At 40.5% G+C, this 27,730-nt stretch overlaps 1 protein-coding gene across 2 annotated transcripts in view; it reads left to right on the top strand.

Moving 5' to 3' along the window:
- LOC136881226 (ATP-binding cassette sub-family G member 4) overlaps positions 1 to 25,526 on the top strand; it is a 113,027-nt gene extending 87,501 nt beyond the window's left edge. For both annotated transcript variants that reach the window (XM_067153959.2, XM_067153960.2), the window contains 4 exons: positions 11,663 to 11,831; positions 14,066 to 14,166; positions 14,248 to 14,403; positions 22,147 to 25,526. In XM_067153959.2, the coding sequence (XP_067010060.1) occupies positions 11,663 to 11,831; positions 14,066 to 14,166; positions 14,248 to 14,403; positions 22,147 to 22,491 (771 nt within the window). In that variant the 3' untranslated portion in view covers positions 22,492 to 25,526. The remainder of the gene's footprint in view (positions 1 to 11,662; positions 11,832 to 14,065; positions 14,167 to 14,247; positions 14,404 to 22,146) is intronic.
- The last annotated feature ends 2,204 nt before the right edge of the window (positions 25,527 to 27,730 follow it).

The following is a 27,730-nucleotide window of genomic DNA, read 5'->3' as shown; positions in this document are numbered from 1 at the left end:
TAAAATCATTTTGGCGTATTTAAAATCAGCTGTAACTAAGCTTCGTCAATTATTTTTGTCGGCTTTAGGTAAGCGTCGTTATAATTTTGTTCCTTTGTACATACCTATTTACATTAGGTATACCTGAAGCAGCAAGAAGATTACGCAAGATTTTCTGTGTAAGAAATTGCTTTAAGCAGGACCTGATGTCGCGAGTTTCTTCATATTTCTTAAGAGTTCTTTCAATCCTGTCATCTTTCTTAACATATTTCGTCTTTCTCCTTTTACCTTCAAGATTGAGCTCCGGTTTCAGGTACATGCAGTTCGTGGCTTCTGTTTCCTTCTTTAAACAAACCACCAAATCGTCGAATCGAGGATGTGGATTTCCAACTAAAGAGTTGATCTTGTGATGCCATCCCGCTACAGCATTTGTTGTTCGATGTTGCTCTTTGTACCAGATCCACATAGTGATTGGTATCTCGCTGTTTTCAAGCCATACGTGTACAAAATAGTGGAAGAATCCAGTAAGATTTTCTGTAGAAGGAGCGTGAGAATGAATCACCAACTATCCCTCACTGACGTCATCTGGCTTCAAAAATACCAGAGTTGTGCACATTCGGATGTGGGGACGTATATCTTCGTTTTCCTTGCATTTGCTCGTCCGGCCAAGTTCCTGTACTATTCTCCACAGACCACCGCCGTCTCAATCTCTATATACTGTCTGCTCTGTGCCACGAGAATTGCGTTTACAGCGACATTGCAGATGGCAGCACTTACCGCATCCAGAGAACATGTTGGTTAGATGAGAGTTGGTCCGTAATAACATCAATATAAAATGAAAAATAATCGTTAACATGTTACTAATTGAGAGGATAATGCACATACAGAAACTAATATTCGACATTTGAGCTTGATTAAGATATAGAAACGTAAAATAATACAGTAGATATTATATTGGGATCATCCCATGCTGCATGGTACATACCAATTTCAGAATTTTCTCGACACGAATAACGGAGCACTTTTTCCGTACTTTTCTTACTGTTATTTACCAGTAGTGGGCGCAAAAAAAATTCTATCACTATTTCGCTGACCCTTTGTTTATGACCAGTTTTCAGGATACATTTTATAGCACATAATGCAGTGCGTGCGTTCGTCATGTCATTAGATCCACCACCCAATCTCACTCAACTAAATAGATCTATTGCGTCTCCAGAAAATCATCTAGCGAGAACATAAAATAACCGATTTTGTAACATATAAGACACACATTCCACTATAGATTTCACAGTTAGCGAGACAGCATCTGCCGTCTCATTAGTCAGACACTTCAGTTTTTCACGTTTTGATTCCAACCGAATTATTTTAACGTACTTGATGAAATAATCATTCAGCCATTGTAAGTATTTTATCTGCTGGTGAATAGAAATGCACAAAATCTAGATTGTTTTTCCAAAAGGCATTACAGTAATCATTTCTGAACTACAAGGGATAGATCGGAGACTTCTAAGCCTTTAACGAGGAAGTAGGCAGCAGGACTAGATAACTTCTCTGAAAGTAGGATTACAAGAAAACACAACAGCTTATTCGCGAAAGCGCGAGATTTTACAATATCTGTGCCGCATACACTTTCAACATTGACCACACAAGCAAACTTGTCACTGGTTCGGTTCTAGAGGAGCCGTACCTAATTGGCCATTTAATCAGCGATCACTGTTACACTCCTGTCAGTTGGTCTGAGAGTTTTACATTCTGTTCTAAGTCTTTCCTTACCGGGCGAGTTGGCCGTGCGCGTAGAGGCGCGCGGCTGTGAGCTTGCATCCGGGAGATAGTAGGTTCGAATCCCACTATCGGCAGCCCTGAAAATGGTTTTCCGTGGTTTCCCATTTTCACACCAGGCAAATGCTGGGGCTGTACCTTAATTAAGGCCACGGCCGCTTCCTTCCAACTCCTAGGCCTTTCCCATCCCATCGTCGCCATAAGACCTATCTGTGTCGGTGCGACGTAAAGCCCCTAGCAAAAAAAAAAAAAAGTCTTTCCTTGGGAAATCCCAACAAATACAATCAACATTTTCCATTTACGCTACCTGTCCAGAGTACTTCGTGACGGAGCTGACACTAGACCAGGAGTTCTGCCATATTCATAACCGTTTGGGATACTATTCCCCACGCCACATAGTAGCGCGTGATTTGTTCTGACTGCCCGGATTTTGGCTTGCAAAAATTTTGGATTTGATTTTTTAAAATGGTCGTTATATTTGGCTGCTTCCTTTACTTTATTCAAACGATCAATTTCTGGGTTGTCTTCGAATTGTCTCTGTAGTTTTTTAACTTCATTATGGTTAGTCATCAGCTGTTATCGCAGTCTCAGAATTATTGATCATAGCCTCTAATATCTGATATCTACTGTCATTCTTACTCGTTGGAATATTGACTTCGATTGATACATCGTTGTTCAAATGAATTTCATACTCGTCATCCAATGTATTTCCTGCGGTTGAAGAGCAAGTTTCATCACAGATTTCTTCCGAAGAAATATCTTGACGCTGTCTGGCCTTTCGTGGAGCTATTTTTCTGGTTTGAAGGTAATGGGAATAATTCGAAGACCGACTAGGCACGCTCTCTGGCTTCAATATATTTTTATTTTAGCTTCTTCTTTTGCCTCCATCTCTAAAATTCAGGCTTCAAACACGGGAATAATCGGATGGAATCCATTGATTACCCTTGGTTTGTCCTTGCCTTGATATAGCGTTAAGCCAATTTTCCCAAAGTTGTTTACTTGGGTGGATAATAGGAATCCTCACACCTGGAGAATTTGGATTTCCTGCTTTCATATACAGAGAAGAACACAACAATTAATCATTTTACAACCAGGGACACACACATAAATGCTCGACGCAAACGCACTGGAACGTGGGTACGAAGATAAGTTGGGTGCGTTAGCTGGCGGCCCTAGCGGAGGTTCGTGACACTAAGAGCTCACGCTGAGAAGCACGTTAACCGCATAGCATAGAGCAAGCAGTATATAGGATTGAGACGGCGGTGCCACAGACTCTGCTTCAAGTGAAAAAACAGCCACTTAACTCTGCTGACGGAAATACTTCTCGTAGGGCTGATATCGTAGCTGCTTCGAAGTCAATAGTGATTTCCTTAGGATTCCATTGGGGGGAACCGCTTCCAAGATAAGGTGAAAGAAACTAATATAAGTTTCTTTCTTTTTTTTTTTTGCTAGGGGCTTTACGTCGCACCGACACAGATAGGTCTTATGACGGCGATGGGATAGGAAAGGCCTAGGAGTTGGAAGGAAGCGGCCGTGGCCTTAATTAAGGTACAGCCCCAGCATTTGCCTGGTGTGAAAATGGGAAACCACGGAAAACCATTTTCAGGGCTGCCGATAGTGGGATTCGAACCTACTATCTCCCGGATGCAAGCTCACAGCCGCGCGCCTCTACGCGCACGGCCAACTCGCCCGGTTTTCTTTCTTTTTGTTAGGCAGGAACGCAAAGACGGCTGGATAAAAGTTGTTTTCATCACTCCGGCCTCCAAGCTCTGCGTGAATGGTGTATGTCTGGGCGAACTGTTTGCTGCAACTCTCGAACGTGTCATCCATAAAATAATTGCGCATAATACCTAAGACTTTCTCCACGGGCTGCCATTATCTGATCACTTCTTTTTGGCTCTTCTTGAAGTCCGCGCGCATGATTTCGTTGCCGACGTATTGTTCTTTCTAAAGTTTCGTGAGCTGACATGTCAGTGACAAAGTCGTAGCCCCTGTTACGCAGATCACCCAACTCCTGCACGTAAATCTGTGATAGTGGAGTCATTTCTTCTCTTGCTCTCTTCTTTCCATCTTAAACCTACTTTTTCACCGTGAAGGCCGCTTCTTCAGGTGGTCCACGCTGATGAAGCATTTCTTCGCCTCTTGTCGTCAGCCGTCCTTTACACTTGTTCATCTCCTTCAGACACACCCAGGTGACGATACCAGGTTGACTCGCCCTATACTTTCTGTACATAAAACTTTTTTTTTACTATTTTGCTTTACGTCGCACCGACACAGAGAGGTCTTATGGCGACGATGTGACAGGAAAGGCCTAGAAATGGGAAGGAAGCGGCCATGGCCTTAATTAAGGTACAGCCCCACCATTTGCTTAGTGTGAAAATGGGAAACCACACAAAATCATCTTCAGGGCTGCCGACAGTGGGATTTGAATCCACTATCTCCCGGATGCAAGCTCACAGCTGCGCGCTCCTAACCGCACGGCCAACTCACCCGGTATATAACGTTTGTAAAATGCACAACGATTTGCCTGATTAGTAACTGTCAACTCCATTACAGCACACAATAGTAAATACAGTACTCACACCAGGAAGTTTCGGTATAGAATGGTGTTTGTGGCTGAAGGTATCAATCTCTAAATAATGCCCGCGAGAGAAAAATGTTGATCTTCAAGGAGCGAGCAGGTGCTCAGGTAGGTTAGCGGGGATACCCCGAGATTAAACTAATGAGACCCACCCTCTGCTGCAGTGACCGCAAATGTCCGGCAACCTCCTGGAGTCGCGGGATACAACCAGTACCTCGCCCAAGCGGTCTCACCTGCTATGCTGAAGACACAAGCAAGAGGCCGTGACCTTAAGTTAAGTACCATCCCGGCAATTGCCTGGAGAAGTGGGATACAACGGAAAACCACTTCGAGGACGGCAGAGGTGGGAATCGAACCCTCTCTCCTCAATTGGCCTTCCGAGGCTGAGCCCCGTTCCAGCCCTCGTACCCCTTTTCAAATTTCATGCCAGAGCCGGGAATCGAACCCAGGCTTCCAGGGGTGGCAGCTAATCACACTAATCACTATACCACAGAGCTTCAGACCTTTCCCAGTGAAACGCAGGTGACTATATTCATGTGCACAAAGCAACAGTGTGCAGCTCTGACAGACATTACATGCTGCCCAAAAGTCATTCAGCACTTGTATTATCACATTTTCTCAGTGGTGTGGGGGCCCTATATTGCATTAATTTAAGAATATATTGAATATAACCGCCCGTTCTTTTATTTTCAGGCTCGCACGCGTAGTTCCCAAGTAAATCTATAACAGCATTTTTCTAGTATTCATTATAATTACGCGTCTCTCTGTTCATGCTTCATGTTTACGTTTTCGCAGCCATAACCTGTAACAACCTCGATCGCGCGTGACAAAATATAACCGTAAATAGCGGCTTATGTAAAGAAACAAAACACGCTTACTGTCAAACATATTCAGAAATCTCAAGGAAACGTGTTAATTTTTCTCTAATAATTATTACATTAGGTGGGTTCTTTTTTGTTTTTGTCCTTTTTACGTCGCACCGACAGAGACAGGTTTTATATCGACGATGGGGAAGGGAAGGGCTTGGAGCGGGAAGGAAATGCCGTGGCCTTAATTAAGGTACAGCTCCAGTATTTGCCGGGTGTGAAAATGGGAAACCACGGAAAACCATCTTCAGGGCTGGTGACAGTGGGGTTGGATCCCACTATCTCCCGAATGCAAGCTACGTGACGCAAACCACGCAGCTACGCGCTCGGTAAGTTAATCATTGCTATTTAAGTAAAGTTTAACATAGAGCAGAAGAAACCATCCATCCGTGTAGGATTCGTTATGATTGTTTATTCAACGTCCGCTATCTGCGTTATGAACTACTGTGGCTGCAGAAAGTATGTGCGACAGTTGTTGATAGCGTGCTCTTCTCTGTCTGATATACTGGAGTTGATTCCTCCGCGACCAATCACGTGGGGAGACCTGTAGCAACAATCCAATGAGTCTGAAACTTTGATCGTTTACATACCTACAGGGCATCGTTCCATATCTTGAAAATCAACACAAACGACCAATGCCTTCATGGTGTTGCAATTTCCATTTTCTTAAGTGTACAATAAGCGGGTGCGGAACTATACAAAACGTACACGAAATATATTCTCTAAGACTTCCAGCTGTCAGAATGACCTTTGAATTATTCTCTTTCATGTGCCATGTGTGTACAGTCAAGGAATATTTGAATAGAGGAAGCTGGTAAACACACTAATTTAATGGTTTAATGTTATCCTCTGAAAAGGTTTGAACATCAGTAATTCAGAAACAACTTACAAAGTATTGAGATACAGTTGAAACTATTATGCATTTCACATTATCTAAGAGATATACAAAAAGTTTTAACTCACCCTTGAAAGCGTTAGTTGTCCTCAACCTTGGAGAAAGAAGAAAAGTTGTAATTCACCTCTTTGCCTGGAAATATCGTGGAAATAATTACGTATGCACTTCAAAATATGCACGGAATCAGAAAATGCCCACACTCGCCTTTGATAATCTGCCGGGTTTTCAATGGAGCATTTTATTTTATCATTCTTCCCTGTAATTCCCAAATTCATCCACGCCCTTTTATTACACTGACTTCCAACACACGTAAAACCAATTACTTTCACCCCAGCTTGTTCCAATTGAATTATGACCTGAATTATTATTTTTGACAATAGTTCTCCAGGAGTTGCATTCTTGCTAGCATACACTGCTACAGGCTGCATCCAGCTGTGCAACAAAGGGACAAACATAAATACAAGCGCGTGATTGGCAAGGACGTTCTTTTTGTCTTAGGGAGTTTCATCTCCTAAATCAACAAACCCGTCAAATTCCCGTGTAGTTGTATTAAATCTAATGTCTTTTTTCAATTTCACTTTATCAAAAAAATCACTATGCCTAGTCGTTTGTTTTCGTCTTGCTCGTTTAAATAAAAATCTGTAATTGCATTCACGACATTTCCATTAATACCATAATTACATTTGAACCCTTTACACAGTCATCTCAAATGAGCTTCGGTAGAGAGAGAAAGTAACTCAATGTCTGTAACCCCTAAGGGATTTAATTTTCAAAAGTAAGCTATTCATTAGAATAGTGCATACCTTTCGGGCTGGAGCATTGTGTCCACAATTATTTTTTGTTTCTTGCTAAGGAACTTAAGACTGTCTTCAGCTTCACTTGACACATTGAATTTATTTGCGATCTGCTTTAATTTAGCTCTGCATGCAACTAATTTCCTTTTGGTTCTAATTAAATTCCTACCAAGGTTTTAACTTGTCTCCTCAAATTTAGAATAGTTCTAGAAGCATCGACGTCACTATCAGCTACTTTACAGGGCAAACTGAGACCAGGTTCTTTTATTTTTACATTATCGTCACTATTTAGTATTTTGTATGTCGAGGGAAAATTTAGTTCATTATATTCTAAGCTACTACTGTTAATATTGTCAATGCCAACATGTTCTTTGAGTAACTATCGTTTTAATGGGGGGTTAAGAATTTTCAGGGCCTTGCTTAAATAGGACGTTAAGTTGGGAAAAATGTGAGGGACAGCTAAGCAATTCCCTTATTCTCGGAATTTTAACTTTTTGCAATGAATAATAAACGAGTCTACCTTTAACAAGATCTTCCGAAAAATTACACTCAAAAATCCTAGACTTAAGTTACGCGTAAGCTGCATGTCTTTTCTTGGGATCGCTCTAGCCCACTGAGAGAAATGCTTCTCATTTTCAGGTGGAGAGAAGAAATGTTTACCTTCACCTGATCTGTAAGTAGATCGACACCCCGGCACAAAGCACGACGGTATTTTCACACTCACGATATTCCAAAATATAGTTATTACACTAAAAAAAATCACTCCCGCTACAATTAAAAACGCTCGCACTCATTACAAACAATGCCATCTGTTCACCCAAAGTGATCGCTGCACTGTAGCCGTTAGTTTGGGGAGCGAGTGGAAGTGCTCTCACTTCCTCTTTCTATTCGCTATAGTTGTACTACCCCGGGCGAAAGCAAGCTGATTTCACGCTGGACCGCCTATCGCTCGCTTTCAAATAAAAATCCGTATAAAATACAGAAATCATTGTACGTTTTCGGTATATAACGATTTGAAGCAAAAAACTTCAGACCTTTGTGATGATCTCGATTTCGAAAGACTACTCAGTATCAAACGGACAGCTTTACACAAAAACAATAATAACTTTTTTAGCCAAAGTGTGTAAAGTAATTAAACTTAAGAAATATATTTATAACAATGCATTCCATAATCCACCTAAATTTCATGAAAATCGGACAGTGCGCTTTCATGTAATGGTACCGTACTACAAAATTGTTGTTTACAGAAAACGAGCAAGAAAATAGGTACTTTTTGCATTCCGTCTAATATAACATTCACAAGAAACATAATAAAAATATGCAAATACTACCAAAAAACGCAGAATAAAACAAGATTTACGACGGTGTGATTATATTATAGATTGGTGGCCTTGTTGAAATGTTATTAGCGTTTAAACTCGACCGCACATACTTTCTGCGTCGACAGTAGGCGTGGCTTCAGTGGGACTTCCAGGTTGCACCGTCAGCTGCCCGAGGGATGTTCAACTGCTTTCTGAACGTGTCATGAGGTGGTTGTCGTCTTGTGTAAAGGCCGGTCTCCACCGTTTAACATTTAACACCAACATGTTAAATTTAACATGTTACTATTGACATGTATATTGTGATTGTGTCTTCCAATTGACTTTGCATGTTAACTCAGAATGTTGAGTTAACACTTTTAACATGTTGGCGTGTTTTCCGCTCCAAGTGGAAAACATGTCAAGTCAATTCGTTGTTCGTGCGATGTTGGCACAGCTTCGGCAACTTCCATGCTGATTCCATGCCAACACATAGCTTAAACGACGCAAACGACGTGCTCCTCATGAAATAGGTTTATAATTACAACAATCTGCAACACTGATTCTCTTTGTTATAAGCTACAAATACAGTACCGCACACGTGTGTCGTTCTCTCTGCATTATACTAAAATGTACCGGTATAGTCAGAAATGGAGTAGAGCGATGAGATTACTCTGGACTTAATTAATGATATGCCTTTTAGAAAGGCCTTATTTGTGGGATGTCTCATCAGAGGAATACAGATATAAAGCGAAGAAAGCCGACAGTTTCCAGGAACTCGAAAATATCTATAATTGTTCCCGCGAGTAAATCGAAAAAGAAACTAGCGTCCCTCCGCTCCCAGTACAGTCGAGAATTGCAGAAAGTTCAGAAAATTGGGTAATCGGGAGCGGACGAATTTTATACTTCAAAGTGGTTTGCTTTTGAAGCAATGAGCAGAGTGAGGGGAAGAAATGTGCCTAATAAGACTGCATTTCTAAATCATAACAAGAAGCAACAGTGGCAAGAACAAAGGCCAATTCCTCTTCATCTGAGTCCATTGTCCTTATTTAAAAATACTAGACACCACCTAAATGTATTACCATAAATTGATATGATGAACTACCTGTATATAAACAAAGGATGTCACGTTTAACATGTTTATTAAGTGTGGACACAATGTTAAATGAAACAGTATTTGACATTTAACATTTAACATGCTGATGGTATCACCAGTTAACATTTAACATGTTGTTGTTAAATGTTAATCAGTGGAGACCGGCCTTAACAGATAGGTCGTAATGGAGTGAATACTTACTGCAAGGACTTGTCATAATAGCAGAACCACTACGGATTAGGGGGATACTGAGAAATAGCTTTCAAATGGTCGCGAAATGTGTAGGCCTAAATGTTAATGCATTTGAATTTAGGATTTTCTAAGATAAACATACAAATAATGTTAAATTTACCTTATTCATTCATTCTCTTATAATAAATCAACTTTAAAACTATTTCTGATAATATTAAGACGATATCCAAGCCATCTGCGAAAGGTACCAAAAATGACAAGAGCTTCTGGACTGGTTCTGACATGACAGCGTCATTTTGGCTCAGTGGTGTGGGCGGGGGCAACCCGTTCCATGGAAATTTTATAAGAGGAAATGAACGGACACTGACAATAAACAAGTGAAACTCAACTCAGGCTCTTTTCAACATTCACAGAGACATGACAGATCTCTTGAATCTATTTTCTAAGATTTTAGATTGTAATCTGAACATACATTCGCTATAGTAAAACTGTTGACCTTGATTATATTGATCTCGTTCTGTATTTTAATGTCCTGTACTGCAATCTGAATATCAACATAATTCACTTGTCTTTATACAAGCACTTTCATTGTGTTCTATCATCATTTTGTAACTACGTCCCCCGCCCCCACATCTGTCAATCCTGGCTACGGTACTGCTTTGGCTTTGTGATGGTAGTTGAGAGGGACAGCAAACTGACTCAAATTAACGCCTCCAGGGAAATGAAAACAGATTCAGAAATGTTGTACCTACCTTCATGTCATTGTGAGTAGCAATAACAGCACCCTCTGTGATCGAGTGGTGGTGTCTGCCTCCGGGTTCAAGCCCGGTAGAGGTAGTCACATTTCTGAAGAGCAGAAAATGAAGTCCATTCAACATTCCATCTCATATGATGTTGGCATGTAAAAGATCTCTGGTGACACATTTGGTGTTTACCCGACAAAATTCATTAATTCACTTCATTTCTGTGTCCGATCAGCAGCTACGATGGCCTTGTTGTTTCCTCTAAAAACATGTTGTGATGTGCATGGGTTGTCCAGGAGGGTCTTGCTCAGTACCACATTGACACAAAGCATCTGCATTTGCTGGAAGGATCCCCCATTTCTTCAGGTTGGTCTTGCATGGACGCCTACTCTTAAGCGGTTGAGGGACCTCCATACAGGGTAAGGTAGGTCAGTGCCTGGGGCTAGTTCTTCCTTTGGTGACATGTCTGTGGGCAGTGAGCTCCTCCATCTGTTAAGAGGAGTTGTCTCTGTGTTCCCTCAAGTGGCAGAGTCCTAGCAAGGAAGCTCCTGCAGGATCTGACGGGAGACCTTGCTGCTTGGTGACCGTGCAGTCAATGGTCTTTCTCCTGCAGCAGTGGTCCTCCGAATGTTGGGCGGGGCTATTCCAACAATCGGGTACAGTTCCTGCACTGACGTTGGTTTTAGGCATCCCGAGAGAATGTCGTTGAGCGCAGTATCCACCTGCTTAGCGTGTACTGAAGTGTTCCACGCACGAGCGGCTCACCCACGGACCACTGGCTTGATCAGCTTCTTAAGTATGCCATTGAGAGCACTGACCTGTTTCATGTTCAGACATTGCTGCCTGTCTAGTGTGACACTTAGATAAACTGGTGTTGGACAATATTTCAGTCATTCCCTTCACCATGTGGTGTTCAGCTGCCGCCGCGCCTTGTTTCATAGATGAAATACACACACTTGCGTTTTACTGGGGTTCGGCTTCGGATGGTTAATATCGTAGTACTTGGAGAGTTCCTCCAGCTTTCCTTCTACTTCTTCAAAGGATGATCTCTGAGTAGCTACTGCTGTGTCATCAGCATAGATGAAGAGCCTGGTACTTGCTGGAATTGGGAGGAGGCCGATCTTATGAGTTCACCATCTGCTCCTCTTACTCAACCATAGTCTGTTAAGATAGTAGGAGGAGTGGATAGCTCGATATCCCCAGGAATTAACATGCTAATCCTTTCAGGTGCAGGCTAAGTGAATCTTGGGGACACAAATGGAAATCTTGTTTGTTAACTTTTTTACTTCCTGACGGGGAATCCAACCAACCCATGTCCTCCCAGTTGAACTGTGCACTCCTAGCTAGCCCCTATTCTGGACAAAACTAAACTGTGTGTTTGTTATTGTTTACTGGAAGCTGCGAGCATTTTGTACGAACAAGTTTGTGATGTTTGACAGACGCTGACTCACATGCGTATCCTGGTGAACATTCTGACGGGTCTGATGTTGGGAGTGCTCTTCATTAAGGCGGGAGATGAAGCTTCCAGAGTTCTTGACAACTACAACCTGCTCTTTGGAATCCTGATGCACCATATGATGACGACCATGATGTTGACCATTCTCACCTGTGAGTAGCTCTCATTGTGGATTCATTAATATACCATTACTTTGCCTTCTTTGTTTTACATCTCCTACCATTCTTCATCAAAATTCAGTTTCAGTTTATAAGAGGATCACTTTCTTGTGGGATTAGGTTTGTACTTATGAGCACCTCTTCCTGTTTCTTGCTCAGTGTATTATCTGTCTCCTGGCACAGATCACACCAAAATGTAGCTTTCACAGAAGTCCTGGGCAGTGACAGAACGACCTGTATGTACGGATGTTACGAGATATGCTACTCGTAGGGTCAGTCGTGTTGCAGGCCCGATGACCTTTGATGTTAGGCCCATTTAAACAACAAGTCTTGTTGCAATTGCATTTTCTGGACCAGTGAGGATAGCAATGGCAAACTAACTCACAGCACATCTTGGCACCACCATCAGTTTTTGCGTGTAATGTGTGCTGGTACTAAAGCAGAACCTAACAGAGTGACAGAAAAACCTAGTCCATCCTAGAAATTGCTCTGTAGTGCGCTCCAAACTGTATCTGAGAGAACAGCGGAGATGTTAAACACGTAACATCTGAAAATACCTTACCAAAGTTGAATCATCTGTAGATATTTTGTTGATGAACTGTCAATTGGGAGAATTTGAGCCACATTTCACAGTTTATTAGAAATTCTGATATGAAAACAAAAGTGAAACTGCATTTAGATGAAGAGGATGATATTTCACACGTTCTTCATCTGAAAAGAGAAGGAGGGAAAATTGTTGCACATTTTACCTGGTTTAAAGATGAATAAATGGTGGTAGAATTTTCACTGCATTTGGGGTAACTTTGGCCACTTAAATCAGTACAAAACAGTTCATAACTGTGTAAAAATATTGCAACAGGCTGCAAGTCTTCAGTGGGGAAAGAAGAGTCAGGGGTTATCACAGGTTAATACTCGGTGTTTACAGCCTTAAAGACTGTATTTGTCATTTCATTAGCAAATGTGTTTTTACATGCTCATGTGTTTCAATATAAAGCACCAGATGTTTCATTTTAATAAAATTCACTCATGGAAACATTGCGCTTTGAAGATAGAAATGTTTTACTGATAGCAGTTTCTCTTAAATGTGTCCCTATTAACATATTAACACCCACAGAGGCTAACGGAGCACAAATATTCTGGGATCGCCCCGTGGTAAGAATGGCCTCCACACTTCTTGCTGTAACTGCACAGCAGGGCACAAAACAAAGTTCCGTTTCTCGATGCAACATCGGGGATGAGGCGAGATGCCAACATCAGTGGAGCTAACAAAGATGAAATGAATGACAGAGAATGAAACTGAGTAAGGAGGCTATGAATAAGAACTGTCCCAGCATTTGCCTGGAGGTGAAAATGGGAACCTCCAGAAAACCATTCCCAGGACAGGCAATGGTGGGGCTCAAACTCATGTGCCTCAGCTATAGCGTAGCCACTCTGTTCAATGAAGTTCCTCATAAAATTACCACAATTTTATATAAAATTGATTCAAGAGAGCCTTATTTAATATTTCCACTCACAGTTTGCCAGGCACTTGCCCAGTAAAGCAGGATTTAACACAACATGCAAAACAACCATTATCGCTACAGGTTAACAGTTTGTTTTACACAGTTCAGACTGCACTATTTAATTGAATTTCATTTTCAGACCTTCATAGATTATTCGAAAGCATTTGACTGTGTGCATTGGCATAAAATGTGGATGATACTGATTGAAATAGGAACGCCACTCCAAATGTGTGAGAGCAACACTGGTAAAGTCAAAATTGTCAATAAACTGGGTAATCCCTTCAAGATAGGAAAGCGCATCTGTCAAGGCTCTGTTTTGAGCCCTATTTTAATTACCGTCTACAGAGGGTGGATAATGAGGAAAGCAATGGAAAACTTGCATGGTGGTTTCAAAATAGGAGGAAAAAATTATTAACAACCTGAGGTATGCTGATGACAAGACATTAATTGCTTCCTCAGTCTCCTTCACAAAGTTGAAAAGGCAAGCTTGTCCACAGAGAGATGACTAGAGTGGTGATCATCAGCATATACTGTATAACTGACAGTTCCCTCAATCAGATTTATTATTATTGTCCCCACTAATTTCTTGATCACAATTGAGAATAAGTGACTTAGAAATTGAAAGGCCGGAATTTTCCCCTTTGGACAAAGTTGACGGTAGTGGAATAAAATATTGTATCTTTCTCTGTCAAGATTAAACCAGTGATCTTATGCTCATTGTTACAGTTCCCATGGAGATGAGTATCCTGCAGAAAGAACATTTTAATCGCTGGTACTCTCTTAAGTCTTACTATGCTGCCATCACCATCGTGGACATCCCTGTGTCGGTAAGTAGAGAGTGCTCCGTGGCTCGAGTTAACAAAGTTCTTCCCTGTTTTATCTGTACTTATACGCATGTCTGCTTGCAGGTTGTGGGCTGCATCCTGTTTACAGTCATCGTCTACTTCATGAGCGCACAGCCTCCCGAGGTGAACCGCTTCTTCATGTTCTTTGGCATCTCCATGATGATCGTCTTTGTAGCTCAGAGTTTTGGCCTCATGATTGGTGCCCTCTTTGACGTTGTGGTAAGAGACTTTTGCTTATCCTAGTTCAGGCTACAGATTAAGTTTTACCTTATGTTTGACTCCTAATTTTTCAATTCCTGAGACATAATATTTATCATAAACATGGGTCATGACTAAATGGTCACTGGGCTCGATTCCCAGCTGTGTATGGTTTATTCCTTGGGCTCGGGGCCTGGATGTTTACACAACACACCCGAACAACCACAGAAACTCGCATTAATGAATGAATCCCTCCATTTAGGATTGGTGTCAGGAAGGGCATACAGCCAAAAACAGGCTCAAGCCTCGTGTACTTAGCATAATAAAAAAGAATATAAAAGGAATTGACAAGGTAGAACTATGTTATTTAATTTAATTAGATGATAGATTAGTCTGAAGTCAGAACAGACACAAATAAATCAAACCATTATGGTTAAAATAAATTCTTAAAGGAGCCCAACATAAACTGTGTAATCGCCCTTCTTGCGATACTGGGTACAGGAGAACAGCTCCATGTGTGCTTTATTACTAGTGAAGATGCACATTAACCTGCCAGGCTGAGTGGCTCAGACAGTTGAGGCGCCGGCCTTCTAACCCCAACCTGACTCAGTCCGTTGGTATTTGAAGGCGCTCAAATACATCAGGCTCATGTTGATAGATTTACTGGCACATAAAAGAACTCCCGGCAGACTAAAATCTGGCACCTCAGCGTCTCAGTGGGCCTGCTTACACTCCTCTGTCCAAGGGGCACCGTGTCTTCTCTTCGGTTGCTCGTCTCAGTTTAGCCCATTCGTCAATATTTTCTTGCGGAAGCAATCTCCATTAAGGGCGTCTTCAGCCGAGATATGTAGCATTTGCAGGTCTTCTTTGGTAATTCTAAACCAGGAAATTGTGGTTTTGGGGTTTGAATAAAAAAAGTAAAGATCTCTTTAGTTAACTTTCTTCCGTCCATTCTTTTCAGATGACCATAAAATCGTGCCCGTATTTTCCAGATTGTGTCAGTAATTTTCTCTATTTTGCTGTAGACTTCCTCGTTGGATCTGTTTTGATGGACTCCATTTCTGTACTTTCATCCCAAGATTTCTCTCACAATTTTGTGCTCTTTTTTCTCCAGTTCTTCAAGGAGTTCTTTGTTGGCATTTAGAGACAGGGTTTCGGCTGCATATAGAACTACCGGCTTCAGAACTGTTTCATAGTGACGTATCTTGGTGTTTAGGGAAAGGCATTTTTTGTTGTAGATTGTGTGGGATGTTTGGTAGGCTATTTCCAGTTTGTGTACTCGCTCCTGAAGTGCTTCTTTGTCCAGTCCACTTTTCATGATGATCTCACCCAGGTATTTGAATTTGTCTACTCGGGTGATGTCCCCGTATTTTGTGTGGAATTTTGGTGGGGCCTCTTTGATTTTAGTCATTACTTCTGTTTCCTCAAACGATATCTGCAAACCAGTTTGTTCGGCAATTTCCTTTAACATTTCAACTTGAGCTCTAGTGTACGTCATTTGAGAGAACAGAAATATCATTGGCAAATTCTAAACAGTCTGTTGTGATCCCCTTGGATTTGGCTCCTATTCTTAGTGGACTGTAGTTGGTTTTCTGTAATCTCAACCGCCAGGTTCTGATGATCTTTTCAAGAACGCAGTTGAAGAGTATCGGGGTAGCCCATCACCTTGTTGGACTTCTGTTTTGATGTCAAAGGAATGCGAGAGACATCCGTGGAACTTCACCTTGGATTTTGTATCGGTCAGGGTGGCTCTAATTAATGCCAACAGTTTCAAATCAACTCCAAATTAATTTAAAATGTTTAGCAGGACTTCCCAGTCAATGGAGTCTCACTCTTTCTTGAAGTCAACAAAGACAGACACATACTGCTTGGACCTTAGTGTACAATATCTGATGATCGTTTTGAAATTTTGGATCTGTTCGGCTGTTGAGTGATTTTTTCTGAAACCACCTTGGTATTCACCTATTAGATGTTCGACTTGTGTTTCCAAATGCTCCAGGATGGCACAAAGCTATTTTCCAATCTTCAGGTATGGTGTCCTTGCTTCAAATTTCTTCTATTTGCTTTTGCAAGATATCAAGTGATTCCTCTGGGGCATATTTCCATAGTTCTGCTTCCACTCAGCCTACCCCTGGCGCTTTGTTGTTTTTGAGACGGGCAATGTAGTGCTTGATTTCATCTCTGTCAGGTGGTCTGGAATCTGGGTACCTGAGTAAGGGTTCCTTGGTCTCAATGGGGCTTTGCGGTTTAGAGCAATTAAGTAAATTCTTTAAGTAGTCTGCCAGGATGCTACAATTTTCTTCATTTGATTTTGCCAGTGTGCCGTCCTTTCGATCAACGCATAAAGATGGTGGTTTATAGTCAGTGAGTTTGCGTTTGAAGGTTCTTTAGGATTTTCTGCTTTCATTCTTCCCAAAGTTTTGGTCTCTCTTTTCAATGAGAGATTCTTCGTATTTATGTTTCTCAGTTCTGAACACCCTAGCTGCTTGGGCATTTTGGGTTTTGTAGGTTTCCCAATCAGTTTCTGATTTCATAGAGTAGTACTGTTTCCACGCATTGAGTCTGTCTTTGAGGACTGATTCGCAGGTATCATTCCACCAGGCATGTTTTTTGCTTCTCTTGATTTCTGCAACATCTTTGGCGACCTCAACAAGGAGACTTTTGGCGTTGTTAAAGTCACAGTCATTTGGTCTAGCCTTCTCCTGGAACTCCTCGATCCTTTGGCGAAGTTTATCATTGTCAAAGCGTGTGATTGTTTGGTTGTCTTCCTGGTGTTTGCAGGAATTGGTTTGAATTTGATCAGAGACATATAGTGACCTGAGGCCACATTGATGCCTTTCTTTACTTTGACATTCATAATCTCAGGGCTGTTTCACCTGGAGATTGCAACAGGATCTATTTGGAACTCTCCGAGAGTTTGGACGGGAGATCGCCAAGTCATTTGCTTTCTGGGTAGATGGCGAAAGTGGGTTGACATGACCTGTAGGTAGTGATTTTTGAAAATGGACATCAGTCTTTTGCCGTTGGGATTGGTTCTTTTGTGAGCAGGGTAATTTCCTATAACTTTCTTGTACTTCTATTCATGACCTAGTTGGGCATTGAGGTCACCCAAAGAAGTTTGACATGGTGTTTGGGAATTTTGTTTAATTTGTCATCCAGTAGGTCCCAGAAATTATCAACTTCGTCTGGATCAGACTTGTTCTTATCGTTTGTAGGAGCATGTGCGTTAACTGGGGCATAGGTTTTGTTCTTGCATTTAACCCTTTATAGGGCAGTACTCTGGGGAACAAAACTAAAATTTGAAAAATGGAAAAATCAACTCTTAAGGGAAGTAAAATAATGATTTTAAAGATATTTTGCCTAATTTTGTTATTACGTGACTGATAAGGCATGGTAAGTATACTTACCAGAGACCGCTTATAGTACTGCATTACAGCCAGTGGTCTCTGGTAAGAATACTTACCACTTCTTCGATACAATGAAATGGTAAGAAATCTAGTGTTCTAAATATTTATTTTACTATCATAACTGAAAATTAACGTAAGTGGGGATATCTGAACAATTCGTGAGTAGAATATAAATTACAAAAGCACAAAAAACAAAAAAATGGATAAGATGACACAGTGGATAGCAAAAATTTGCCTTACAAAGTATCGGACACTGAACACAGAATGAACTTCACACTTTATATGCTAGGTTTGTGGAATGGCATAAAACATTCCAAACAAAGAGCTACATCACACTGAACACACACTGTTGTCGAACGTTTTTGTTTCTTTGAAGTGCTACAGTGAGCACATCTTCGAAAAGTGGGACCCTTTCTTGGAAGATGATTTCCTACATTTGTAAGTCTTGTAGCATTTGGGATTGTTTGTCGCCCGTCTGGATGGTTTCTTTTCTTCCCTCTGCCGACCGTTGCCACTGGACCTTTCTTCACACGTCTGCAGTATGACCCAATGAGTTCCGTTGCCAGCAATGATCTGTATTTTAGGTGTGTGAGTGGTTTTGTGTTCGGACTGCATTCCTTCAAGGTGATTTTATACAATATAAAACTGTTGACAATGCACGCTTCAATGCAATAATAGAAGATTTTCATCCACCATCTGCGAGATTTCCAGAATATGTTGTAAGTGGAATGTAGTTGATCAAAATGATCAACTCCACCCATGTAATTATTATAATCCTTCACAGATTCCGGACAAGAAACAAGATCTCTTTTTCCTTCTTTGTTAGTCCTCAGTACCTGTCCTTTGGATTGAGCATTGTGCATTGTACTGATAACAGTTACACACTTCTTACCTCTGTCCTTCCATTTCGAAATACCAACATCACCAGCCATAACTGCATCACTTTCGCCCATTTTCAACATTCTGTCAGGAAGAAGGTTGTCTTTGGGGAAAAATTTCCTTGTTTGTCTGATTGTCGCACAAGCGAAGAAACTTTTGGTTAGGAGTCTCTTCATCATAACGATGTTGGAAAAGAAATTATCAAAGAACAAGCAGTACCCTAATCCCTCAAATGCATGGCAAAGTTTGCTTATTACACGTTCACCTAATGACAATTCAGTGCTTTCCCCTTCATGCTTGCCTTCGTATACTGATATACCTAAACAATAGCCTGTCACTGCACAAGCTATCACCCATATCTTGAATCCCCTCTTTATAGGTTTCATTGGCATAAACTGCTTGAGAGAACTTCTCCCTTTGAAGCCAACCATAGATTCGTCTATCGAAAGGAAACATGAGGGATGGAATACGTCCTTGAAAACAACATTCAAATGGTTCAACAATGGTCGCAGTTTGTACATTCTGTCATAATTTTGTTCTCCTTTCTTTGGCATTTTTGAGTTATCATTCAGGTGCAGGAATCTCAAAATCTTGAGGAACCGCTTCACTGACATTACTGGTGAAATTCGATTATTGTGGAAGTTGCTGTCATTGCTCCAGTAAAGTCTGAAACTAGGTAAGGTATTGAACCCCATTATAATTAGTAGCCCAAGAAAAGCCTTTAGTTCATCAACCGATAAGCCTAGCTCATAATGATGTTGTGAAGCATACAAGTTAGATTGAAGAACAATGAGCTGCAGGAATGTTGTAGGTAGGAGCAACATGAAAATTTTCAACGGACTGTTTATATCTACTTGAGCTTTATGCGATAAACCAAATGGCTGAGAAAAGGCTGTAGAAGAAAATTGCTGCGGTACTTTACAATGCTTTGACCACGGTAATTCATCAGGCCTATCACCTGAAGGATCACTTTCACCCCCCTTATCTTCTGCTTCTTCTTGAACTTCCTCATCTTCTGCATCAACAGTTGGCACGTTATTAGTATCAAATGGGACTGCCTCTGCACTCTGGGAACCGAAGGAATTGCTCAAATTTACAGGTAGACAGTCTTCTGCATCTTCATCGCCGCCTACATCTGAATCTACAGCCATTTCATCCGTAACCCTGTTGAGTTCCGCCTCTAACTCATCTTCTGCCAACCATATTCTAGAGTGTGCCATGCCTGTAAAAAAGACAAGAAGGGATAAAATCATACTCAGAACTATCAAATTAAGTTATAAATACACACTGGAATGCTTTCCGAGTGTTTTTGAAGTTATACGCGAAACATTACTAGGGTTCATTTCAGAAGTTATCGTACATAACCTCAGTTTTCCGGAAAACCTTATTCATTACATCAATATAACATCTTAGCGGGACTGTTGTGAATAAATTCGCAATGCTAACAAGGAACTAGAACCTTCATAAAATACAAATCAGAGCATGCATTACCAAAAATACACTGGTAGGAAATATAAATAAAGTAAGAAAAACGGCAGAAAACTTCATGATTTTTTCGATATCCATGGATACTGCGCTTTTTTCAAATATATTGTTGTCTGTATGTTCAATAATGTGTACATTACTTCACTAAATATGCTACAATATATATTGAATGATATTCTTACCTTTATAAGAAAAAGTTGTCGCAGATATCTTCATACAAGCACGTTTTTACACAACATGCGCCAATACACAGCCGGTAGAGCACGCTGGTATACATACTTACCACTTTTAGTTATTGTGTGATCAATGTGGCAGTGGAGCGCGAATTTCAAAATATGGTGCGTATTTATATCAGAGACCGTTTGGAGCTGTAGTGATCAGCTACAATGTTTAATGCACGTAGGTTCTTGTGTATAATATTTACGTAGAGAGCAAGTGGTAAGTATACTTACCAGTAACCTATAAAGGGTTAATTGTTAGTATAGATAATCTGTTATTCATAGGTTCAAAATTTGCAACTGATTTAAGGATCTTGGTTCTAACAGCAAACGCGGTTCCAAGCATCACAGCTCCATTGAGGATTCCCTTTTGCGCTTTACTCTTGAAAAATCTGTAATCTTCGGATTCAAAAATCTCTTCATCTGGGTACCTTGTTTCTTGTAGGGCCATTGTGGATATCTGATTTCGTTTAGAGCTTTGGTGAGGGTTTGCAGCTTGCCAGTTTATGTAAGTGAATTTATATTGAATGTTGCTAGAAAGGTTTTGGATATTGGCCCCAGTTTTTGACTCTTCGGGGTACATTGGGACGCTCCGACTCATCTCTTGCATGATGTTGAGTCTCCTCCAGAATCCGAACAAGACTCGTGCACCATGGCTTTCATAACGAGGGATTTATCCGAAGATTTACCCCCTGGGGTATGTTTCTTGAAATGTTGTGCCATCATGCTTCTTAACTTGACTTTGTTTTGGATGGGTACCGATCCTTTTACAAGTAGGGTTGTTAGCCCTAGAGGCTGCCTCAAGATGGTCATTTACTAGTCTTCGCCATAACCCTGGCAAGGGACCAGTTATTTTTCAGGGTGGTATTTTATTTCCCTACTACCTCTGACTCTACTTCAGTAACATCTTAAGTAGTTAGTTGGTGAAAAGTTAATCAGTGTTTTTCAAATATGCTTCCGAACAGAAGCTAAAAAAAGACACTTAAAGACACTTTTTAATCTTCTTATTGGAAGAAGAGAACTTAACAATGTTTTAGTTAAGGACAAGTTATTAATAATTTTTTTAGCATTCTTACTCCCCCCCCCCCCCCCCTCTTTCAACCCCCTCCCCCTCACCACCACCATCGTCCCCGAATATAGAAAAAAAAATTAAGTTTCCCATGAGAAAGTACATATAATGTGCATACTTTTACCTTATTTACACCTAAGTTTATGTAAATATAGCTGATGATGACTGCAAAGCAGTCAAAACTTGTATTATTGATAATTTTAAGAACTTGCCAAAGCCAAATAAAAATATCGATTAGGTGGATAAAATATTTCTTTGATTGTTAGATTGTCATACCGATATGGACATGAAGTGGATAGTTTGTAAGCCAAAAACAGCACAAACCTTACGAAACATGATTCATTACTTGGAGGATTGTAATTCCAAAAACTTTTGAGACCAGAAAAATTAAACTTTCAGAAAAATCTTTTTCTTAATGAAAATCCAAGAAAAATTTCACACTACATCAGCCGATCGGTATTATTACTACACTCAGGTTCAAGGCCGTCCTGCTAGGTGGGCTGGCAATCAATGTCTTGCTATATATTGCTAAGTGTCACATATTCTCTAGAGTGCATTTGGTTACATTTCGTGATTTCAAAAAGTAACAAGTCATGTTGGCAGCAGTGATGAGAATAGGATCGGGCAGCAATATTTGCCTTTTAGGGTACAGCCTTACTTGACGAGTGAACGTGAACCTAAAACAATGTGTTACTGAATGTTTCAGAACGGCACCTTCCTGGGGCCAACGCTATCCGTGCCGATGATGATGTTTGCTGGGTTTGGTGTTAGTCTGCGCGACTTGCCCGGCTACCTGAGGTGGGGGAGCTACATCAGCTACCTGCGATACGGTCTGGAAGGCTACGTGGGTGCAATCTACGGCATGGACAGGCCGCAGTTGGGGTGCGCTGAGAAGTACTGCCACTACAAGTACCCGACCAAATTTCTCAAGGAGATCGCCATGCGTGGGGATCAGTTTTGGAATGACATGTTGGCCCTTGGACTCATTTTTCTCATGCTTAGGGTTGCCGCTTACTTCCTACTGCGCTGGAAGTTAGTGGCAGTTCGCTGAAATATCGTAACACTTCATTCTCAACTGGCTCTCTGTGGACGTATCCACACATCATCGTTTATCCTTATGAACACTCGAAACATAGAGAACTTTGCCTTTCTCTATTTTAGACTGCGAGAGTTTGTCTTCCATCAAAATAAACTTCGTAAACTTGGTATGTTCCAAATATAAGCATATGGACCTTGTGCCCGGGATTATTGTGAAAATTTATTTTGGCATATCTACTGAATGAACAGATTACAAGTTTCCTGTGTGTGCAGATGGGGTCTGCCTGTACTTATGGCTGCATGGTAAGACAAGTCTGCACTTTACCAACGTACGTTTTTAATACTAAAGACACTGCCTAACAATATCACCGAAAAGAAAGAATAACTTTAAAATATGTGTACTCACCCATATCGTAAGGTCTTTTAAATTTTAACTTAAGTAACTTCATGGCCATTCATACAGAACTGGAAAAAAATCCTGATTGACAAGAAAGATGCTGAGAAGATTTTTATGGGCAATACCCAGTGCCATCAAGAACTTCTGTGAGGGATGTGCATCTCTTATCTGAAACACTCTTGTTTCCCAAAATGTTTATGAATCACAGTATGAGTGCAGTTGTGAAGGACGAAGAAATGATATCTTGGATCAGTGATTCCAGATAATGATGAGGATGTCGTGAACAGCAGCAACAAGGGTTCTCTGTGCCATTCCATCCATAGTAAAGGGTAAAATATACAACACAATGATCTGTGACTCTGAATGTTGGGTGACAAAGAACTGAAGTGAGAATCCCACGAGGGGCTCTTGGTGCGACCAGGCTCAACAAAATCTGAAGTGATGTTATTTTCCAATCTTTTCGTTCCTTTCATGGCATTGTCCTGCCACCAGGTATGTTAGATCTGATCTCAATAAGGTGAATAGCAGTAATAAATTTTTTATGAAGTCAGTATCCCATTTGAAAGCTGGTGTCATGGTCTAGGAGTAGCACGCCTGCCTCTTTCTTACCTGAAAGCCTCGGATTCAATTTCCGGCCAGATCAGGGATTTTTACCTGGACCTGAGGGCTGGTTCAAGGTCCATTTAATCTACATGATTACAACTGAGGGGCTATGGTGACCCTGGTCTAGAAAACCAAGAATAATGACTGAGAGCATTTGTTGCACTGACAATGCATCACCTCATAAATTGCAGGCCTTTGGGCTGAGCATAGGTGGCTTGGTAGACTTGGCGCATGAAGGCTGTAGTGCCATGGATTTTAAAAAAAAATTTAATCCCATTTGAAAATTTCTTGATGCAGACATATGCTTATATTTGTGCCAATGTTAAATCAATGCAAAGACAAGAGAGAGTGTAGACATACTTATGTCAAACTGTATTGTGTAGTACATTACTAGTGATGTAGGGCCATGTGGCCCACATAACTCCGTGACAGAGGCGTTACATTTTGGCTGTCACCTAATGTGGGGAGTCCTAGTCAACAGTGCCACAACTTCTCCACAGCAAATACAGTACATTCAAATCATCATTCAGTGTATGGTTTCCATCAATATTCCAAAGTAAGGATAAACATTAGATAAGAACCAGAGTGGAAAGAAGAATAGTTCTAGCATTTGATTATTGAGGAAGGAGATTGTAGAATGTCACTACAACCTAAATCACTGCACACTTACCAGGATCCAAGAGCTTCATGGCCAGTGCTTTGATCGAATGGGTAGAATTTCTTTCCGTAGTGTGCTATTGCTGTATCATGAAAGTCAACACTAACTTATATAAGCACTAAAAGTTGCTGGCTATGTTCTTAGACTCATCTGCCCACTAGACATGCAGCAGCCAGAATAGAACAACTCAAAGCGTTAACTCAACAACTGAAAAAAATGCTCAATTAAAGGAACCATACTGTTCCTTAATATAGGAGTTTCTTGACATTTGTGGTACAATACCTCACCTCTGAACTGGTGCATTCTGGTATCAACATAATTTGAAACCATTCTTAGAACATGAATTAGAAGTAAACAACTATGTCTTTTACATAAGCCTCTTTCACCTTGTAATTCTTGTCCTGCTCACAATTTGTAAAATTTTACGATTCAGCCAAGATATTCTCCATTATATAATTCTTATCAAGGTCTTCTATTGTCCATCGCTAACCATTCCACTTTGCCTGCCCCTTCTTTCTCCAAAACAATCATCACAGGTAAAATCACTTGGCAACAATGATCACAAGTACTGAATTCCCCTCCCCACCGCATGAAAATTATTGAATGTGCTAAGTTCACACATAGCCACAAAAGTATTCATTCTAATTTCAAAAGGGAGTGGGGCCTCAAGTACCCCATGCGAGTAATTAAAGGTTACCATAATTGTTCATTACATTCACCAACCTTCTCAGTTACCGGTACTTACAACAGCTTGTTTCAAACTCTTACGTCCTAATGATCTACTCTCCCACCAACAGTTGCACTTCCTACACTTTTCTTGTTCTTTCCAAGACCTTCTCTGCCAGTTTCATACTATACATATTGAAGTGAACTGGTAAAAATAATACAACATTCCATTTTCCCATAGCCACGTCCCCAGTCCGATCTCTCTTCATTCTAATGTTAATTTCTGTCCTGTACATATTTCTCTTCATCAGTCTGCTGTTCCTCCAATCTCTCCAATAACTTTTAAATCCTTCTACAACATTCACCAGTTCTCTCACTGCTTTTTCTTAGTTGATTTTCTTACCCTGTGAGAAATAGTCAAAACAAAACACCTATAAATACTGAAAGTTATTAAAATATAATATCATTTCTGACATTGAGTTCAGAGTGAGATGATGACCATCTGCAACAGTTCAGAGGTAATTTTGACCATTTACCATAATATGGTCAGATGTTCATGCTTATTTGTAAATATGTAAATTATTTCCTTAAGTTCATATCTGCTAATAAGGAACACACTGTGATACTTCAGTTCCTTTATAGTTACTGTACTTAAAGGTTGTAAATAGTTATGTACATTGTTGTTTATGTGATGTAAAGTTATTAATAAAATGTTCTGAATAATGTGTTCTATTTCATCATTTTGCTGTCATATACCCTGAAGCTGTTAGAAAAGATAACAGAAAAGAGACTAAAGAAGATTATTGGGAGAACAACATCATAGCTTCAAGATGGATTTCAATTTTGCAGTAAGAATGCTCAACAGAAAAATACTGGAAACATGGAAATAACCTTATGATGATATTGTTGGACATTAAAAGGCCCACGACAGTGTTTCTTGGAATAAGATTTTGGAATGCTTTGAAAGTGTTCAGGTCTCAGAATTCTTGATTGACAAATTAAAGATACTTTACCAGAAATGTAACCCCTGTGTCCAGACAGGCAATGGAAAATCCTAAGGATTCCAAGATGAAGAGAAGAGTCCAGCAAAGAAGTTTCTGTTGATCATAGTAATGGACCGAATTATAAGATTTATAAAGGTAATGGACAATAAACCTAACACCTTAATATTTGCTGCTGTGTTGATATAGGGAGAAACAAACTAGGAAGTACAGGAGAAACTGACTCTTCAGACATTTTTCATTCTCGGACATTTTCGCAGATTAAGTCCATATAGAATCGGCTTCCCACTTCTATTTTAGAAGTATGACCTCAAAAGACAACACAATCAAACAGAAAATTCTCAACAGTACCCAGAATCATCTACCTTTAATAATCAAGTCAGGATTCTACTTTGGTACATTAAAACACCCCAGAAAGTCAAGTCATACCTATTTTGTACCAACTCTCATCCTCATTTATGGTTTGGAGACTTGTACTCTGCTAAACATAAACTTCAGCAGAATTCAAGCAACAGAAATGAGGTTCATCACAACTATGCTTCAAAAGATCAGAAGGGACAAGATCAGAAACAATGTCAATAGAAAGGAAGCCGGCACCAGAGTTCCTATTATCAGTGTTAGGTCCGTGGGCTTCAGTGGTGTGGGCACATAAAGATAATGGACAATGTGAGAACTGCAAGGGAATCTCAAAGTGGAAGGAGAAAGTCCAAGCAAACGTTTGATAGAGACAGTGAAACAGGAGGTGGAGGAAATAGGCTTCATGTACGAAAATGTACAAGAACAAAAAATGTTTGAAGATACGAAGAAGTGGCAGCGCTCTTGTACCAAACCCAGGAAACTGGAGTTTAAGAATGACAATGATTATTATCTTGCTTTTAGTACAAGAGCGATGTGAATGTGGAAGAGAATTGGTGATGATATTCCTTAATTTAGAAAAGGAGTACAAAGCAATGGTATGGAAAGCCACACAGCAGAAAATATTTGGAAAACAAATGATCAAATATGTGGAAGCAATGTACAACAATATTGTCGTAGCAGTATCCAGACATCTATGGGTAAAATGCAATGGTTTCAAAGTGTAAGGGAAGTCTGTCACCAGTGTTGTTCATAGCAATAATGGATGAAATTGTGAAGATGACAGAGAAAAAATATGGGGACAGGGAGCTGAAGTTTGTGGTGTGGGAAGCAACCAGAGAGGAAGTACAAGGTTGAGTGAGTATACTGGTATATACGAGTAAGACACTGTTAACTAGAGGAGAGAGGTTCTTAGTCTAAAAATTGGGAAACAAGACCTTGAACTTGCAAAAAGCAAACTGATTAAGGATTGGACATAGTAAAAGCATACAACTTTTTACCAGAGTGCGAGGAGCTTGATCTGGAAGCCTAAAGAGGTGATGTTTAAGATACTGGCATACGCAGCAAACAACTGGACACTGACACGAGGGTAAAGTTCAGGCCAATGAGATTAATTTTTCTTTTCCTTTACAATTTGCCTAACATGTCTTATGGCGATGATGGGATAGGAGTGGGAATGAAGTGGCCATTGCCTTAATTAAGGTACAGCCCCAGCATTTGCCTGGTGTGAAAATGGAAAACCACGGAAAACCATCTTCAGGGCTGCCGCTAGTGGGGCTCGAACCCACTATCTCCCGAATGCTGGATACTGGCCGCACTTAAGCGACTGTAGCTATCGACCTCGATGATGACATTTTTAACACGTTCGCTGCCACCATTTTCTAAAATATCTTTCTCAGGGGTCGTTTTGGCAGTATCAGTCAATCCTAGTAAATGGCAGTAAATTTTATCAAAAAAGTGTCCATTGAGTTTAAAATGTAAATACCGAGCTCGATAGCTGCAGTCGCTTAATTGCGGCCAGTATCCAGTATTCGGGAGATAGTAGGTTCGAACCCCACTATCGGCAGCCCTG

Source organism: Anabrus simplex, chromosome 9 (genome assembly GCF_040414725.1).
Source record: "Anabrus simplex isolate iqAnaSimp1 chromosome 9, ASM4041472v1, whole genome shotgun sequence".
Classification (NCBI taxonomy): Eukaryota; Metazoa; Arthropoda; class Insecta; order Orthoptera; family Tettigoniidae; genus Anabrus; species Anabrus simplex.
This window is presented reverse-complemented; position numbering and strand designations above follow the sequence as displayed.